The 16,922-nt window shown below is 52.7% G+C and overlaps 1 protein-coding gene across 1 annotated transcript; it reads left to right on the forward strand.

The window, feature by feature from the left end:
* Positions 1-401: 401 nt before the first annotated feature.
* Positions 402-16,728, forward strand: TFAP2E (transcription factor AP-2 epsilon). Its single transcript, XM_070403238.1, has 7 exons — positions 402-428; positions 714-1,196; positions 1,767-1,818; positions 12,312-12,534; positions 13,787-13,905; positions 14,473-14,614; positions 16,446-16,728. The coding sequence occupies exons 1-7, from the start codon at positions 402-404 to the stop codon at positions 16,726-16,728; spliced, it is 1,329 nt and encodes a 442-aa protein (XP_070259339.1).
* Positions 16,729-16,922: the final 194 nt, after the last annotated feature.

The raw sequence follows: 16,922 nt of genomic DNA on the forward strand, positions 1-16,922 counted from the left end.
CACGCCTCCCCCGAGCCTTCGCTAGTAAGAAGGGAGAAAGCGGCCACCGCGTGTCTCTTTAATGCGCGCCCCCGAGGCCCGGCGCGCCCCCGCCACTATAACTGGAGTGCATGGAGCAGGCTGCGCTCAGAGGGAGCAGGGCGGGCGCTGGGCACCCGCTGGCCGACTTTCCCAAGTGCGATCGGAGCCCGTTTGGCCCGCCTCCCGGGCCCCCATGGACTCGCCCGGGGTCGTCCACACTTGAGGACCCGATGCCCGCTGGGTTCCAGGTTGGGTTGACCTCCACTCCCGCCACCAAGTGACCCCCTCGGGCTGTGCAGGCTCCCGTCCCGCGTCCCGCCCGCTGGCCGTCGGGCGAGGGCTCCGCCGCCGCCGCGCCTCGCACCCCGGCTAGCTGCCCCATGCTGGTGCACACTTACTCCCCCATGGTGAGTAGTCGGGGCCCGGGGGCGCGGGGACAGCAGGAGGCCTGAGTGCGGGACCTTCCGAACCCCCTCCCACAACGAAGTCTCAGCGGGAGGGGACCGCAGGGGCCCCGCCCGCCGAGGACGGTGAGCGCAGGTCTCCAAGGATAAACCTCGGGCCCCGGGAAGCGGGTAGAAGCGGGCAGGACGGCCGCTGGACCCTTGCGAGCTGTCCAGGAGGAGGGTCCTTCTGGGCCGGACCCCTGTCGGCTGCGGGCGATCGCCTAACGCACCCTTCTCCTTCTCCAGGAGCGCCCCGACGGGCTGGGCGCAGCGGCCGGAGGGGCCCGCCTGTCGTCCCTGCCTCCGGCGGCCTACGGCCCGGCGCCCCCGCTCTGCCACACGCCCGCCGCGGCCGCGGCCGCCGACTTCCAGCCGCCCTACTTCCCGCCGCCCTACCCGCAGCCGCCCCTGCCCTACGGCCAGGCGCCCGACGCCACCGCCGCCTTTCCCCACCTGGCCGGCGACCCGTACGGCGGCCTGGCGCCCCTGGCACAGCCGCAGCCTCCACCGGCCGCCTGGACCGCGCCCCGCGCCGCCGCCCGCGCCCACAACGAGCCGCCGGGCCTGCTGGCGCCGCCCGCCCGCGCCCTGGGGCTGGACCCGCGCCGCGACTACGCCGCCGCGGTGCCCCGGCTCCTGCACAGCCTGGCCGACGGCGCGCACGGCCTGGCGGACGCGCCCCTCGGCCTTCCCGGGCTGGCGGCGCCGCCCGGCCTGGAGGACTTGCAGGTGAGGCCGGAATTGTCCAGGAAGGGCCAGATGGAGGGCCCTGGCTGGAGGGAAGGCGCCGAAAAAGGGAAACCAACTTTCCCCCCAGCCTGCCGCTTCTCACCCATGACTCCTAGGATGCGTCGGGGTCCTGGCTTAGACGCTGCCTGGCCCTTACGGCGGCGGGGACAGCCTCTTCGCCGTGCCTGGGTGGCAGCAACCCTCCGCCGAGTAAATGGGAAGGGGCTGCGCCACTTCTCTCCCTCTCGGCTGGGCCACGTAGGGCATCTATGCCGAGTCGGGTCCGCTGAGGCAGCCTGAGCCTGGAGCGAAGAGAGGCAGAGATTCAAAATTCCCCAAGGTTCACAATTCCCTTACGGCAAGCACGGCACGGTGAGGTACCCAGGGCCCCGATCGGCTGCACAGATGGTGCGGAGCCTCGGCGAATCCTGGCCCCACCCCAGGCGACCCGACCGTAGTGCACGTTGTTGGCCGGAGCAGACAGGTCAGGGACCAGGGACAGCGGGGGCTTGGGAAGCGAAAGGACACTAGGTCCACACGCACTCTTACCACCGCCTCTCCTATTTGCAGGCCATGGATGATTCGGGAGTGAGCCTACTGGACCAGTCTGTGATCAAGAAAGGTAAGGAATGGCGTGCATCTGCAGGGCAGAATCGGGCGAGATGGTGCAGGCCCTGGGCGCACAGACCCACTTTCTTCCCCCTTGGAGCTGCCTCCTGTGCGTCACCGCCCCACGTGGTGGCCACGGGGCACTCCTCGGCCCAGTAGAGGGGCAGTAGAGGCGGAGGGGGGCTGGGGTAGGGGGCTGGCCAGAGCGTGGGCAACTGCGCAGGTGGGTGTTGGCCCTAGAGCCTGCGGCCTGGGGTGAGCCCAGTCCATCAGCGCTCACCCAACTTGCCCGCCACTCCAGCCTCACAGGGGCCTGGTCTCTCCCTACGGAGGGGAGGGCGCTTTTGCGGATCTGGACTTAATTTGCAGAACGAGTTAAACCACTTCCCTGTTTCCTTAGAGGTGAGAATGGAGGTGCTGTTCCCACCTTACAGAACCTTACCACTTGCTAGCCTGGCAAGGGCTTTCTGCCCCCTTCCCTGCAGGATCTTGACGGGTGATGGGGAGTTGCCGGGATGGGAGGCGGTGGTATTCTTGCGTTTCCCTGGGGAATTTTCTCTCCAAGCGGGAGCCTTTTTGGCATTAAGGTTAGAGGAGCTGGTGTGTGCACGAGGGGGAGGGCCTGCCTGCTCCTGGGTGTCAGCGTGAGTTCAGGTCCTGTATGTCCCTTTCCTAGGCGTCGTTCTGGTATTTCTTGGTATATGTGTTTCTGTTGTTGAGTGTGTGGTGCATTTCTCTCATGTTGGTGTACATTTCCATGTGTTTGGGGGTTTCTATATGTGTATCATGGTCTCCATTGTGTCCCGGAATTTGATCTTTAGTACTGAGGATCTCTAAGCTTGTGAGGGTCACTTCTGTGCTTTGGGGGGGGGGGGGGGGGGGGTGGAGGGAGAAGGGATGGACTAGAAAAAGGCAAGGGTTTGAGACTTGCCCTCAAGTGGGTCTAGGCCTTGGGCAGGCCCTTTAGATTTGGGGCTGGTGCAGGGCAAGAATCCAGAGGCTCAGACAAATCTGAGGTGGTGAATTCAAGCACGGGCTCTGTTTGCCCTCCACCTGTTCCCAGCAGAGGCTGGGGGTGGAGGTGGAAGTGGAGGTGGGGGTGGGAGGTGGGGGATGGACTTCGAGGAGCTAGGACTGCGTTACCAGGGACTGAGGATTAGTTGGACTGCCTGAAGTGTGTGTTGACAAGCTAAGAGGACAGACCTGGTTTTGGGGCTGTGACCTGGAGCTGGGGTTTGGGAGGATTCTGGGAACCTGGCTGCCTGAATGCGGGACCTAGCTCTTTGGGGCAGGCACTGCGATGGCTTTGTTTTTTTGTTTTGTTTTGTTTTTTTAAGCCCTAGGAAGGAAAAGCTCTGTCAACCCAGAGATATGATCATGGTCTTAGTGTCCAGTGCCATGGCTGAGGGGTTGGGAGACCTAAGGTGGGGGGCAGGGGGAGACTAGCCCCCTGCATTTTGGGAACGGGCTTGGGGACCTCTGCCTGGGGAAGAGTAGAAAATCAGCCCGTTCTCTGGGTACTTTAAACCCCAACCCCCAGACCAGAGCAAGGGTGGGAGGACTGGCTGTGAGGAGGGAGTTGGTTTCTCTCAAGGAACATCAGTTTCCATAAATCCCAGGCCCAAGATGTGTGCCGGTCCCCACAGGCGGTCCCAAGAACACGGTGAGTGTGGCCAGGACTGCCCAGAGTCCTGCTGTGCTGGCTGGGGGCGGTGGGTGGGGTGGGGTGGGGTGGGGTAGGCGGGGAGGCAGATGTGGTTGTCGGTGCCCCTCGGGTGTTGCGGGAACAGGCGCACACACCCACTGGACCGCAGCAGCAGCGGGTCAGTGGCTGAATGAGCTGGGTAACCGGCGCCCTGGGCACCCCATCCTGGACGTCAAAGCCCGGAGCACAAGGCCGGTGGGGTCAGGCTTTGCAAATACGGAGGCTGGTCCCCGGGGCCCGGACCTGGGGATGTGCTCTTTGGCTAAACAGTTGGTCCGGCTAGAGCCCTGCTCGCAGCGAACAATTTTCGCCGGGGTTCTCCGCTGGCACTGAGGGACTCACTAGCTCCTTGAGGGCGGTGAATTAGCGCCCTGCCTCGCCCTCAGGCATTGGGAACCCCAGGGGAGTCCTGAAGTCGGCTAGCACCTGCCGGCAGCTGTGGGCACCTCCTTCCGACCCGGTCCTGCATTTATGGAAAATCAGTCTTGGCTAGCTGAAGCATCCGATTCCTCCAGCATCTCCCGGCTTCGACGGCAGGGGCGACTGTGTGTACAGGACGATTGGAGTTCTGGATGCGAAAGGGAGGCAGGCAGCTCGGGCCTATCCCCAAAGCGACGCGATCTTCCTACCATGGGCTCCTGGGGGAAGGAGAGCCTGGAAGTTGTCGGGGCCCAGCCCTTGGTTGTAAAATCTTGAGTCTCCAGCACTTGTCCCGGAGGGGCCCCGGGAGGCGAAGCTCCCCACGCCCTTCCAGATGAGCAGCCCCTTGAAGCCCCGATGTGGGTTAGAGAATGGCAGGTGGGGTTCCAGCCGACCCCAGGGGAAGCGGGGAGCCCTCCATTTTCTGCCCACATTTGTTTCCTCCAGTTTTGCGACCTGTCCTAGGGGCACCGAGAGCAGGCGGGCCTGGAGAGGAAGACAGACCTGGACAGGAATATTTTCTGGCTGAGAAAGGCAGTGAGAGGGCCTGTGCAGGTGGTGGTGAGAGCTCAGAAGGAGCAGCGAGGGCCTGAGGTTGGGAGGCTTCCTGGAGGAGGCACTAGGAAGCGGGTCCCTAGGCGCCCAATGGGTGTTTGTTGAATGAATGCTTGATGGGTTTTGAAGTCTGAGTGCATTGAGAGAGGGGTGTAGAAAGGATCCTGCTGCTTTCACTGCACTAGGCACAGCGTGTGCAAAGGCCCTGTCTGTGGAAAAGCCAGACAGGTTATAAAGAATAAAAATCTCCATGGGTTTCAGTTTATATAGTCAAAGTTGGAGGGGAGTGGTTTGGAGATGAGAACTGAGATATTCCTCCTTCCCTCTGAGGAGAGTGGGTTGCCTCCTTGGGGGTGGGGAATCCCTCTCTGCTGGGCTCCATCTTCCAATCTCAGGGGGATCTCCGGGGCAAACCTGGGCTGATGTAAACAGTCACCTCCCCTCAGCTCCTCTTGGCTCTGGGGAAGGAAAGGGAGATGGCGAGGGTGTGGGCTTCCAAATGAGGATCCAAGCAGGGCCAGGCCTAGGGTGAGGTAGTCACTCTGAGGCAAGATTTAGATACATAATATATTTTTATGCGATATTTTAAAATAAAAATAATGCCAAAAATCCATGATAAACAAAATATCAAACTTTTACTACGTAAAAACAGAATCGGACCCTGCACTTGCACAACCCTGCTTCATTTGCCTCCCAGACAGGCCACTGTCTGCCCCAAAGAGAGGCTGAAGAACCAGTGTCCGTGCAGAGAGTTTGGACGGTATGTGAGGACAGTGTAGAGCATGGGAGTGAAGGGTAGGAGCTATATTTAAAAGAACCCCTCTGGCCCTAGCCCGTTTGGCTCAGTGGATAAAGCATCGACCTGTGGACTGAAGGGTCCCAGGTTCGATTCCAGTCAAGGGCTCATGCCTAGGTTGTGGGCTCGATCCCCAGTGTGGGGTGTGCAAAAGGCAGCTGATCAATGATTCTCTCTCATCATTGATGTTTCTATCTTTCCCTCTCCCTTCCTCTCTGAAATCAATAAAAATATGTAAAGTAAATAAGTAAAAGAACCCCTCTGGCAGTTGGTGAGAAGGTAAACTTAACCAGCAGGCTCCACTGGGGGAGATGAGGAAAGGCAGGTGGGCTGGGAGGAGGGTCACTACCTCTCCTGTCTGTCTTCCTCCTGCTCTCCCTCCCCCTCAGGCTTTGGGCAGTGATACTCTAAGTGTGGTCTAAGGGACCACTGTGTCAGATCCCTTGGGGATACTTGTTAAAAAATGCGGACTTCTGGGATACCACCTCACATCTACTGAATGAGAATCCCTGGAACTTGCATTTTTTTACCCATTTATTGAAATAAAGCTTACATACCTAAAATTCATCCATTGTTAGACTATATCAAGATGATTTTTTTAGTAAATTTCTATTTGCATAGTCATAACTACATCCATTTTTTAAATCCTTACCTGAGGATATGTTTCATTGATTTTTTTTTTTTTTTTTTGAGAGAGAGAGAGAGAGAGAGAGAGAGAGAGACATCAATTAGTTACCTCCCATACGCACCCAACTGGGGATCAAACCCAAAACCTAGGTGTGGGCCCTGACCAGGACTCCAACCCGCCACCTTTTGGTGTATGGATGACACTACAAACAACTGAGCCAACCAGCCAGGGCATACCCACATCCATTTTTAGACATTTCCATCACCCCCAAAATTCCTTTATTTGTGGTTAATCCCCATTCTCACCCCAAGCTTTAGGCAACCACTATCAGCTTTCTGTCTACAAATTTGCATGTTTTAGATATATTATATAAATGGAGTATATAAATATACAGACTTTTGCATCTAGCTTCTTTTACTTAGCATAATATTTTGAGGTTCATTCACATTGTAGCATGTATAAGTACTTCTTTTTTCAAAATTGCTGAGCAAGTATTCGATTGTATGGATGCAACACATTTTGTTTATTCATTCATCAGTTGATTACTTGGTGTTTTCGCTTTTTGGCTATGATGAATAATGCTGCTATAGTCACTCACATACATGTCTTTGTGTGGATATACGTTTTCATTGCTTTTAGCTAAATTCCTAAAAGTGGAAATGCTGGATTTTATGGTAAATTTGTGTTTAAATTTTTGTTGTTGTTGTTGTTAATCCTCACCTGAGGGTATTTTTCCATTGATTTTTAGGGAGAGTGGAAGAGAGAGGGAAAGACAGAGAGAAATATCAATGTGAGAGAAACACATCAATTGGTTGCCTCTCACATGAGTCCTGACCGGGGCTGAGAATCGAACCTGCAACCCAGGCACGTGCCCTTGACTGGGAATCGAACCCTCGAAACTTTGGTGCACAGGCCGACACTCTAACCACTTACCCACACTGGCCAGGGCAGTTTGTGTTTAATTTTTTTTTATTTTTATTTTTATTTATTTATTTATTTATTAAATCTTTATTGTTCAAATTATTACATTAGTTACTCTTTTTTCCCACCATAACTCCCCTCCACCCAGTTCCAACCCCATCCTCTGCTCTCACTCCCCACCCACTGTCCTCATCCATAGGTGCACGATTGTTGTCTAATCTCTTCACTCACCCCCACACCCCTTCCTCCCCCCCCCCAAGAATAGTCAGTCCATTCCCTTTCTATGTCCCTGATTCTATTACAATCACCAGTTCATCAGATTATTTATTCACTTGATTTTTAGATTCACTTGTTGATAGATGTGTATTTGTTGTTCATAATTTGTATCTTTACCTTTTTCTTGTTCTTCCTCTTCTTACAGGATACCTTTCAGCATTTCATATAATACTGGTTTGGTGGTGATGAACTCCTTTAGCTTTTTCTTATCTGTGAAGCTCTTTATCTGGCCTTCAATTCTGAATGATAGCTTTGCTGGATAAAGTAGTCTTGGTTGTAGGTTCTTGGTATTCATCACTTTGAATATTTCTTGCCATTCCCTTCTGGCCTGCAAAGTTTCCTTTGAGAAATCAGCTGACAGTCGTATGGGTACTCCCTTGTAGGTAACTGACTTTCTTTCTCTTGCTGCTTTTAGGATTCTCTCTTTGTCTTTTGCTCTTGGCATTTTAATTATGATGTGTCTTGGTGTGGTCCTCTTTGGATTCCTTTTGTTTGGGGTTCTCTGCGCTTCCTGGACTTGGAAGTCTATTCCTTTCACCAGGTAGGGGAAGTTTTCTGTCATTATTTCTTCAAATAGGTTTTCAATATCTTGCTCTCTCTCATCTTCTGGCACCCCTATAATTCGGATGTTGGTACGCTTGAAGCTGTCCCAGAGGCTCCTTACACTATCTTCATATTTTCGGATTCTTTTTTCATTTTGCTTTTCCGGTTGGGTGTTTTTTGCTTCTTCGTATTTCAAATCTTTGACTTGATCCTTGCGACCCTCTGGTCTGCTGTTGGGAGTCTGTATAATATTCTTTATTTCAGTCAGTGTATGCTTAATTTCTAGTTGGTCCTTTATCACAACATCGAGGGTCTCATTAGATTTCTTGAGGATCTCACTACATTTATCGGTGGTCTCACCAGTCTTTTCGAGGGCCTTACTCAATTTATCAGCGGCTTCTAAACAGTTCTTTAAAGACCTTAAAAGTGTGGTTTTGAACTCTATATCCAACAGTTTGCTTTCCTCCAATTCTGTCGTTTGTGTCCTGTTTCTTTGTCTTGGCATTTTTGCTGTGTCGATAGAGTGCCTTTCTGTGCTAAGTGTCCCAATTACCTGAGGTAGACACTCTTGGTGCACCCCCTTGTGGACTTTGTGCACAGTCTTGTTGTGGTTAAGCCTTGATTGTTGTAGTTATCACTGTGAGGAATTGACCTCCAGGCCAATTGGCTGTGAGAATCAGCTGTGTCTGCGGTGGGAGAACTTCTGTGCTGGAGACACCCCTCTGGGGCTAGACTTGCTTCGATGGGGCTTTGGTGCTCACTGAGTCTGCCCCCTGAGTGTGTCTTTTATGGTTCCATGGAGCTGCAAGCTGGATGGTCCCACTCTGACCTCTGGGCTTTCTGGCTCCTGGATCTCTAGGGAGGTGCTAATCTAGCCTTTGCCTGAGGCTATCCAGCAAAAGCCTCCCTGCAGGGCTTGGGCGGGGCGGGTACCACGGGATCAACAGGGCGGGGTTAGCAATTATGGCTGCTCTCAGTCTTGCCCTCAGAGGCTCTGCTTCTCAGTGTCCCAGTAGTCGCAGCAAGCACCACGGAGAGAAGGCTGCCCTAGGGTTCTGAGCGATGGCAGACAGTCCCGCTTCTCCCGTATGAGTGTGGGTCCTTAGAGACTCGCCCGGAACTGGAGCTCAGAGCCTGAGACTCCCTCCCGATTGAAAACGACAACCGCGCCCTCAGCCTCCAGCCGGCTCCGCATGCACTCCTAACCTTAGTATTTTACTTCAGCACTGCGCCTCCTCTGAGCCTCGGTATCCTTTTCTCTTTCCTCCTAGTTGTAGAACTTCCACTCAGCCAGCTTTCCTGTGGTTCTGGATGATGTCCGTTCCGTCTTTTAGTTGTATTTTTGAAGTGGTTGTTCGAGGCAGCAAACTCCCGTGTTTACCTATGCCGCCATCTTGGTTTCTCCCTAATTTTTTAAAAAATATATTTTATTGATTTTTTACAGAGAGGAAGGGAGAGGGATAGAGAGTTAGAAACATAGATGAGAGAGAAACATCGATCAGCTGTCTCCTGCACGCCCCCTACTGGGGATGTGCCTGCAACCAAGGTACATGCCCTTCACTGGAATCGAACCCGGGACCCTTCAGTCCTCAGGCCGACGCTCTATCCACTGAGCCAAACCGGCTAGGGCTGTGTTTAATTTTTTAAGAAAATGCCAAGCTGTTTTCTAAAGTGGCTGTTCTATTTTACATTCCCACTAGCAATGTAAGGGTTCCAGTTGCTCCACATTCTCACCTACACTTGATATTGTCTATTGTTTTTATTATAGCCATCCCAGTAGTATCTCAGTATAGTTTTAATTTTCATTTCCCCAGTGATTAATGACGTTGAGCACTTTTTCATGTTTAAAAACACAGAGATTTCTCATAGAAATCCAGAGTCCTGATCTCACCAGCAAAAACAAACAAACAAACAAACCAGGATATCCGGCAATGTCGGTATGTCCAGCATGGTAAGAGCCCAGTGGCGGCTTTGCACAGGGCAGCGCCAGTCACCAGTTGCCCACATCTCGCTGACATAGGTTACCTATTGTGCTTCCCCTTTGAAGTCTAGAGCTGTGCTATCTACTGTGGGAGCCGCTAGCCACATGGGGCTAGTGGGCACTTGAAATGTGGCTAGTCTGCATTAAGATAGGTTGTAAGGGTAAAATATGCATTGAATTTTGAAGACTAAGTATAAGAAAAGAATGTTGTCAGAACCAGTTTTGCTCAGTGGATAGAGCGTCTGCCTGCGGACTCAAGGGTCCCAGGTTCGACTCCGGTCAAGGGCATGTACCTTGGTTGCGGGCACATCCCCAGTGAGGGGCGTGCAGGAGGCAGCTGATCGATGTTTCTCTCTCATCAATGTTTCTGGCTCTCTATCCCTCTCTGTAAAAAAATCAATAAAATATATTTAAAAAAAAGAAAAGAAAAGCATGTTTAGTAGCCCAGTAGTAATTTTTAATATATTGATTATGTTTCAGTGATAATATGTTTGATATAGTGGGGTAAATAAAATATATTAACCTTGCAAGTTTCTTTTTATTTTTTAAAATAGGGCTCTGAGAAACTGTCAATTTACATACATGGCTCACAGTATACTTCTGTTGGTCGGTCTGGGTCAAGAGGCTAAAGGGTAAGCCGGGGACCAGGCAAGAGGGGTAGGCATGGCCAGGCTATAAAGGAGGGTGAAGCAGGGTCTGATGATGGTTAGGATGTGAGCTCTGGAGTCCATGATCAGAGGCTGTGCTCCTGATTGCTGTGACCAACTGAGTTTTTTCATTTTAAAATGGGGATGGATAATGGCATCCACTCCCCAGAGCTGTTCATGTAAAGCACTGGGTATAGAGTCGGTACTTCCTGAAGGACAGGGGACATCATTTTGCCCAGCTATGGAGCTGGACTTTGTCTCTCAGGGAACTGACTGGACACTGACCAGCTTTAGGCTGGAGAGTGATGTGTGTTTAAGAAAGTTCCCTCTGCAGCAGGGCAGGGACACCAGAGCAGGGATTGTGCTGAAATTCAGGCAGGAAGTGAGAGTCTGTGCATACATGGAGAAGGGGCAACATTCAGGGCACGTGGAGAAATGAAAACCTAGGACGTGGTGACGGATGGGATGTGGTGGGAGAGGCATCACTGAGGTTTCTGGCTGGGGGACAGGGGAAGGGGAAATGCACACCCAGAGAGGGAAAAGCTGGAGGGGCTCTGCCAGGCTAGGTCCTGGTCATCCTTGTCTGCCTCTGCATTCCCAAGGCCCAGCACAGCTCCTCAGCAAATACTTGCCGTATGGCTGGAGGGCTAAGAGCGTGGTCTTTGAGACCACAGTCCAGGGCTTGCTGCTGGTTCTAAGTCTACCAGCAGTGTGAGCTCAGGCACACTACTTCACCTCTGTGGGCTTCAATTTTCTCATCTGCAAAATGAGAATAATGAATGTAGCCACCTTGTGAGTTCTGAGGATTCAGTGAGGTTGTTTGTGTAAGCTCATAGCATAGTGAGTGCTCACATGACTCCCCACATGACCCCCCCCCCCCCACCAACACACACATAAGACATCCTTTTTTAAAAAAATATATTTTATTGATTTTTTACAGAGAGGAAGGGAGAGGAACAGAGAGTTAGAAACATCGACGAGAGAGAAACATCGATCAGCTGCCTCCTGCACACCCGCAACCGGGAATGTGCCCGCAACCAAGGTACACGTCCCTGACCGGAATCGAGCCTGGGACCCTTCAGTCCGCAGGCCGACACTCTATCCACCAAGCCAAACCAGTCAGGGCTATCTTTCTTTCTTTTTTTTTTTTTTTAACACCAAGGCTCTCACTTCCTTGAAAGAAGCTAAGCCTCAGGGGAAATACGCGTCTCAAGTGTTCTCTCTTCCCTCTGAAGCTGAGCAGGAAGATGGAGGTTAGACTGCAGGAAGAACTTTCTTTTAGAGGCAAGGATGTCCAAGTGGGTTTTAGCAAATCAACTTCTCAGATTCCCTTCTCTGCCCTTTGTAGCTGTTGGTGGATAATTAAAGAGCATTTGGGGGAGGGGGCCAGAGGGTGTCTCTTTCTTCCTGGTCTCCTTGAACATCCCAGAGTGACTTGGCAGGAAGGGGCCAGGGCTGGAGGCCTAATGGGGCTGTAACCTCCCTGTCCTCTCACTACTTTGGGGGAGGTGAAAACATAGGATCACAAGTGGGCAGCGGGGAGTTGGGGACTCCTTGTGATTGCTCAGATCGGGCTGGGCCCTGCCACAGTGACCCAGGAATCCTGCCTGCAGCTCAGACCCCATCTCCTCGTCTCCAACTCCCTCTGTGGTCACACATGCCAAAACCCCAAGAGTCTGCTGGGGCTGTTTGAGTTTTAACAGGGCACCAGCCTGGCTTGGTGAAGGGAACACAGGTTCAAGAACCAGACAGTTCTAGGTCCAGTTTCCACCACCCATTAGTTGAGTGAACTTGGGTGAGTCACATTAACTGAGGTCAATGTGCCTCAGTTTCTTCCTTGGTAGATCAGGGATCGTAGAACCTTCCTCTGAAAGATGCTGGGACATTTTTAACTGTGCCTGTGTGCACAGCATGTAGCATGGTGCCCGGCTCAGAGCGAGTGCTCCATCAACGTGCTCCCTCCACAGCTGCTAGTGTCCTGAAGTCCCTGGCTCAGTGTTGTCTTTCTCCTTTGCTCTTGCTTCTGCTCCACAGTCCCCATCCCCTCCAAAGCCAGCAGCCTCTCGGCCCTCTCACTGGCCAGAGACAGCCTGGTTGGCGGCATCACGAACCCCAGTGAGGTCTTCTGCTCCGTGCCAGGCCGGCTGTCGCTGCTCAGCTCGACATCCAAGTACAAGGTGACAGTGGGGGAGGTCCAGCGGCGACTCTCGCCTCCCGAGTGCCTCAACGCCTCACTCCTGGGTGGTGTCCTTCGCAGGTAGGAAGGCCAACCCACAGCTCCCTGCACAGTGCTTGGGCCAAAATCCGTGGCCATCTCAGACCTCCTCAGGGGATCAAGGAGGGTCCAGCCTCGCCCCAAGCCACAGGGCCACCTATGCCTCAGTCTCCTGGAGGGGAGGTCCAGGTCCCCAGCAGCCACTACAGGTCTGAGGCCTTGAGGGTGGGGTGTGGAGGAAGAAGCCTGGGCATAGAGGAGGGTTGGAGGACCCACCCGTCTTGGGCAGATGGACAAGGCTGGGTCTGGAAAGAAGAGTGCCCTCTTCACCCCCTCCTCCAGAAAAGGGACCCCAAAGTCCATCCCCTGTGGAGCAAAGGCCTCTCTGGTGTGTGCGTTTTGGGGTCCATAGTTATCTTCTAGTTGTGTGTCTGTCTCCCTTTGTGCATATCTTTGTGCCTAGATAGGGCTGAGTCTTGGTGTGCCTGAGGATGGTGTGTGCATGCATGAGTGCATGTTTGTGTGTGCGTGGTATAGGGGGTGGCTAGGAAGATATGTTCCATGAATGTGAGTTTCCTGTGTTACTTTCAGTGGGATGTGTTGGATGGAGTGTGTCCTACCCTGTGTGTATGTGATCACATGTACATCTGAAGCTAGACTTGTGCATGTACCTCCGTGTGGGGGCTGCATGTGTGCAGGTATGGGAGTATCTCCTTATTCCTGGTCTCTTCCAGCAGCCCAGAGGGGCTCGTGTGAATGTGTGAGTGTCTGTACATGTCCCTGAGGTCCTGACTTCGTGTGAACATTTGTCTCTGTGTCCCTATGTGTGCCTGGTGTCTGAGTCTCTCTCTGTGTGTCTGTCTCTATTGGGGTGTGTTTATTCTTGGCCCTCGGTGTGCGCTCATCTGTGTATGTATCTATATGTATCTGTGCGTGTCTGCTTGTCCCAGTGTATCTGTATAAAGGTCTATGTGTCCCTGGGTAGCTGTGTATGGCCTGGCTGGCATGCGAAGGTGGGAAAAAGGCCTATCTTGCCACACCCTGGGATATCCTGCTATTGAGAGGATTAGGGAGAAATGAGGGGCTCCTGGAGCTAGGCCCCCTACCCTCCATCTTGGCTACAAAGCCAGTGAGGTTAGAAAGAGGTTGGGGCCAGACTGAAAAAGGCCCCCGACAGTCCCCAGGGCCAGACCCAAGCCTCAGCAGGGGTTGGTGGAAGCAGCAAGGTCACTTAGCCTGCATCCTTCTCTCTTGTCTTCATAGTGTGTGTCTGTCTCTCTTTGTGCACGTGAAGGGCCAAGTCCAAGAATGGAGGCCGCTGCCTGCGGGAACGGCTGGAGAAGATTGGGCTCAACTTGCCAGCTGGCCGACGCAAGGCCGCCAACGTGACGCTGCTCACTTCACTGGTGGAGGGTGAGTGAGGCCTGAGGGTGGGCACTGAGGCACACGGGGTCCTGTGTCATCCAGTGTGACTGTATGTGACTGTCTCCAATGCAGGAAGGTGTGTTTAGTCACATGTTTGTTCTCTGTCATGTATGAGGAAGTGCTGTGTATGATATGTATGTACAGCCTTTGTGTGTGTGTGTGTGTGTGTGTGTGTATGCATGTGCCCATGCAATCAATAGAGAGCATGTGTGTGTATGGTGGGGAGAAGTGGCCAGTGATTGGATGAGGGAAAGGGATAAGGGGGTTAGAGTACTTTCCCTGGAGGTTGGTGACTCTGGGTGTGATTATATAGAGCTCAAGCTTTGGGATACAGAGTGGGCTCAGCTCCCATCCCTGAACTCAGAGCCCATCCCTGGTGGCCCCAAAGGATGGCAATGGGATTGCTGGAGTGGGAAATCAGAGGAAGGTATCTATAGAAGCAAGATGGGGTAGGATGGGCCCTGGCCAGGAGGTCAAGGTTCAAGGTGGTGCTCCAGTCTCAAAGGTACACCTGGCTGTAGTGAGAGCTCACCTCTTTGCCTCTCCTCCTCCCAGGAGAGGCCATACACCTGGCCCGAGACTTCGGCTACATCTGTGAGACCGAGTTCCCAGCCAAGGCAGCTGCCGAGTACCTGTGCCGACAGCATGCTGACCCTGGGGAACTGCACAGCCGCAAGAACATGCTGCTGGCCGCCAAGTGAGTGAGGGTGCAATGTGGACACTTTTGGACACTATGCGCAGGCTGTCGTGGGTGCCATGAACAGGCACATGTAGGTGCAATGCACAGACCCCATGCATGGGCACAAGTGGCACCACACACAGCACACCTACACTCAATGCTGTGCATGCTACATGGACATATATGAATATATCTGGGTTCTGTGAATCAGCAAAAATGGTATCATAGACAGGCTTACATAGTCTGTGCCACGTTCCCATACACGGCCTCATGACACCACCAGCCCTAGTCCCATCATGGCTCTGAGGTTCCATGGTCTTGCTCCCTCTGCTTGATCCTTACCCATCAGCCCTTCTGTTCCAGTGATTTCCATGAGGGCACCCATGCCCACCCAGGCCCCAGGTTGATCACCCCTTGTCCTTACTTCACATTTAACCTCTCTGCAACTCTCGTTGTTGCCTCCCTCACCACCCTTCACATGCTGCCACCTCAACTCTAGTCTTCTAATCTCTTTCCTGGATCTTCACTCCAGCACCCCACTATTCCTTCAGATTCCCTGCACAAGCACTGCCCCCCTGCCCAAGAACCTTCAATAGCTCCCACTGCTACTGCACTGATTTTCAAACTAGGTTCTGTGGGGATGCTTCGGGGTCTGTTTAATGAACTGCTATTCCATTAAGGTTTAGTTTTTAGAAAGAATCCCAGTGCAAGAAGAGACAGAGTGAGACATAGAGAGGAAAGGGATAAAAAAATTTGAAAACCACCAATCCATTGGGTAAAGTCCAGACTCCTTTGAGGACCCCACAATCCAACCCACACAAACCCTACCCACTCCAATTGATCCCTCCTGCCCTCTCATCCTTGGGCTTGCTCTCCTGCTTAGAACACCAGCCAGTACCCCCACCTAATGCAGTCTTTCAAATGGCAACTCTCCCCTCCCCTCTTTGAGGCTTCCTCAAGTCCCCTAGGCAGAAATGGAATCACAGACTCAAGGGACTTCCATGACTCATGAGACCTTTGAGACTGCTCATATTGTAGCTGAAGAAACACATCTAGGGCAGGGCTCACCTCACCCATTAACCAGCCAACTCATTAAGCACTTCCAGGTCCCACTCATGTCTAAGATGCTGACTGGGTTCCATGGTGACACAAAGGTGAGACAGGGGTGATTCTTCTGCCTGAGCCACACACAAGATGCACAAAGAAACAAATAATGGCTGCAAACTAGAGCTGGATTCAAATCCCAGCTTAGCCACTTGGGCAGGTCATCTAACCTAGTGGTCACCAACCGGTGGCCCGCCCACCAGTGGTCTGTGGGGTCCGAAAGGTTGGCGACCGCTGATCTAACCCATTTGAAACCAGTTTCCTCATCATACGATGGGATAATAATAAGAGTATAGATTTGTTGTGAGGACTAAGTGAGATGATACACTTGGCACAGCATCTATGGTAGGCCTCAACTCATGTTCACTATGAGCTAATATTTCAATTATTCAAGGCAGATTCTAGATTATTCCCTAATAATTTCAAAGCTCTGTGAGGCACTGGTATTTGGAGTGGGGGTAGGATTGGGAGAGTGGATCAAGGAAAGTTTCCTGGATAAGGTGGTAGAGCTAGACTTTGAATATGGGCAGGATGTCCACAAGAAGAAGGATCCTAGGGTATTGGCATGTGCTGTTCACTAGCTGTGAGACAAATCAATTAATGTCTCTGAACCTTAGTTTCCTTTTCTGTAAAATGGGTATGATCGATCACAAAAATAATATAAATAAAGTACCCAGAACATGGTAGGTCCTTCTCTGGGCTCAGACCTCTGACCTCTAACCTCTGACCCTTTTCCCCTCACCAGGCAGATCTGTAAGGAGTTTGCAGACCTGATGGCTCAGGACCGCTCGCCACTGGGCAACAGCCGCCCTGCTCTCATCCTGGAGCCCGGAGTGCAGAGTTGCCTGACACACTTTAGCCTCATCACCCATGGTTTCGGTGGGCCAGCCATCTGTGCTGCCCTCACCGCCTTCCAGAACTACTTGCTGGAGTCACTCAAGGGGCTGGACAAGATGTTTCTAAGCAGTGCGGGCAGTGGGCATGGTGACACTAAAACTTCAGAGAAGGATGCCAAGCATCGGAAATAACCGCTTCCCAGGCCCCATCCCTAAGGGGCTCCCAAGGTCTGAAATAAGGTCTTAGCTCTTGGGGGTGGGCCTGAAAGGATTAAAAGGAGGGGTTAGAGTAAGGCCAGAAAGAGAGCATTCACCCAGAGACCCCCGAGTTAGAGACCTGGGCTGGAAAAGGTGGGGATGGCCTCTCTGTGGTGGTTTGATAAGGG

The sequence above is a fragment of the Myotis yumanensis genome, unplaced genomic scaffold (assembly GCF_028538775.1).
Source record: "Myotis yumanensis isolate MYYU_CA2020_CCGP unplaced genomic scaffold, mMyoYum1.0.hap1 SCAF_2, whole genome shotgun sequence".
NCBI lineage: Eukaryota > Metazoa > Chordata > Mammalia > Chiroptera > Vespertilionidae > Myotis > Myotis yumanensis.

Excerpts from the sequence above, each read along its gene's own strand:
- TFAP2E (XM_070403238.1), top strand. The coding sequence starts at position 402 with ATGCTGGTGCACACTTACTCCCCCATG. Across the intron at positions 1,197-1,766 it reads CCGGCCTGGAGGACTTGCAG|GCCATGGATGATTCGGGAGT; the intron begins GTGAGGCCGGAA and ends TCCTATTTGCAG. Across the intron at positions 13,906-14,472 it reads GCTCACTTCACTGGTGGAGG|GAGAGGCCATACACCTGGCC; the intron begins GTGAGTGAGGCC and ends TCCTCCTCCCAG.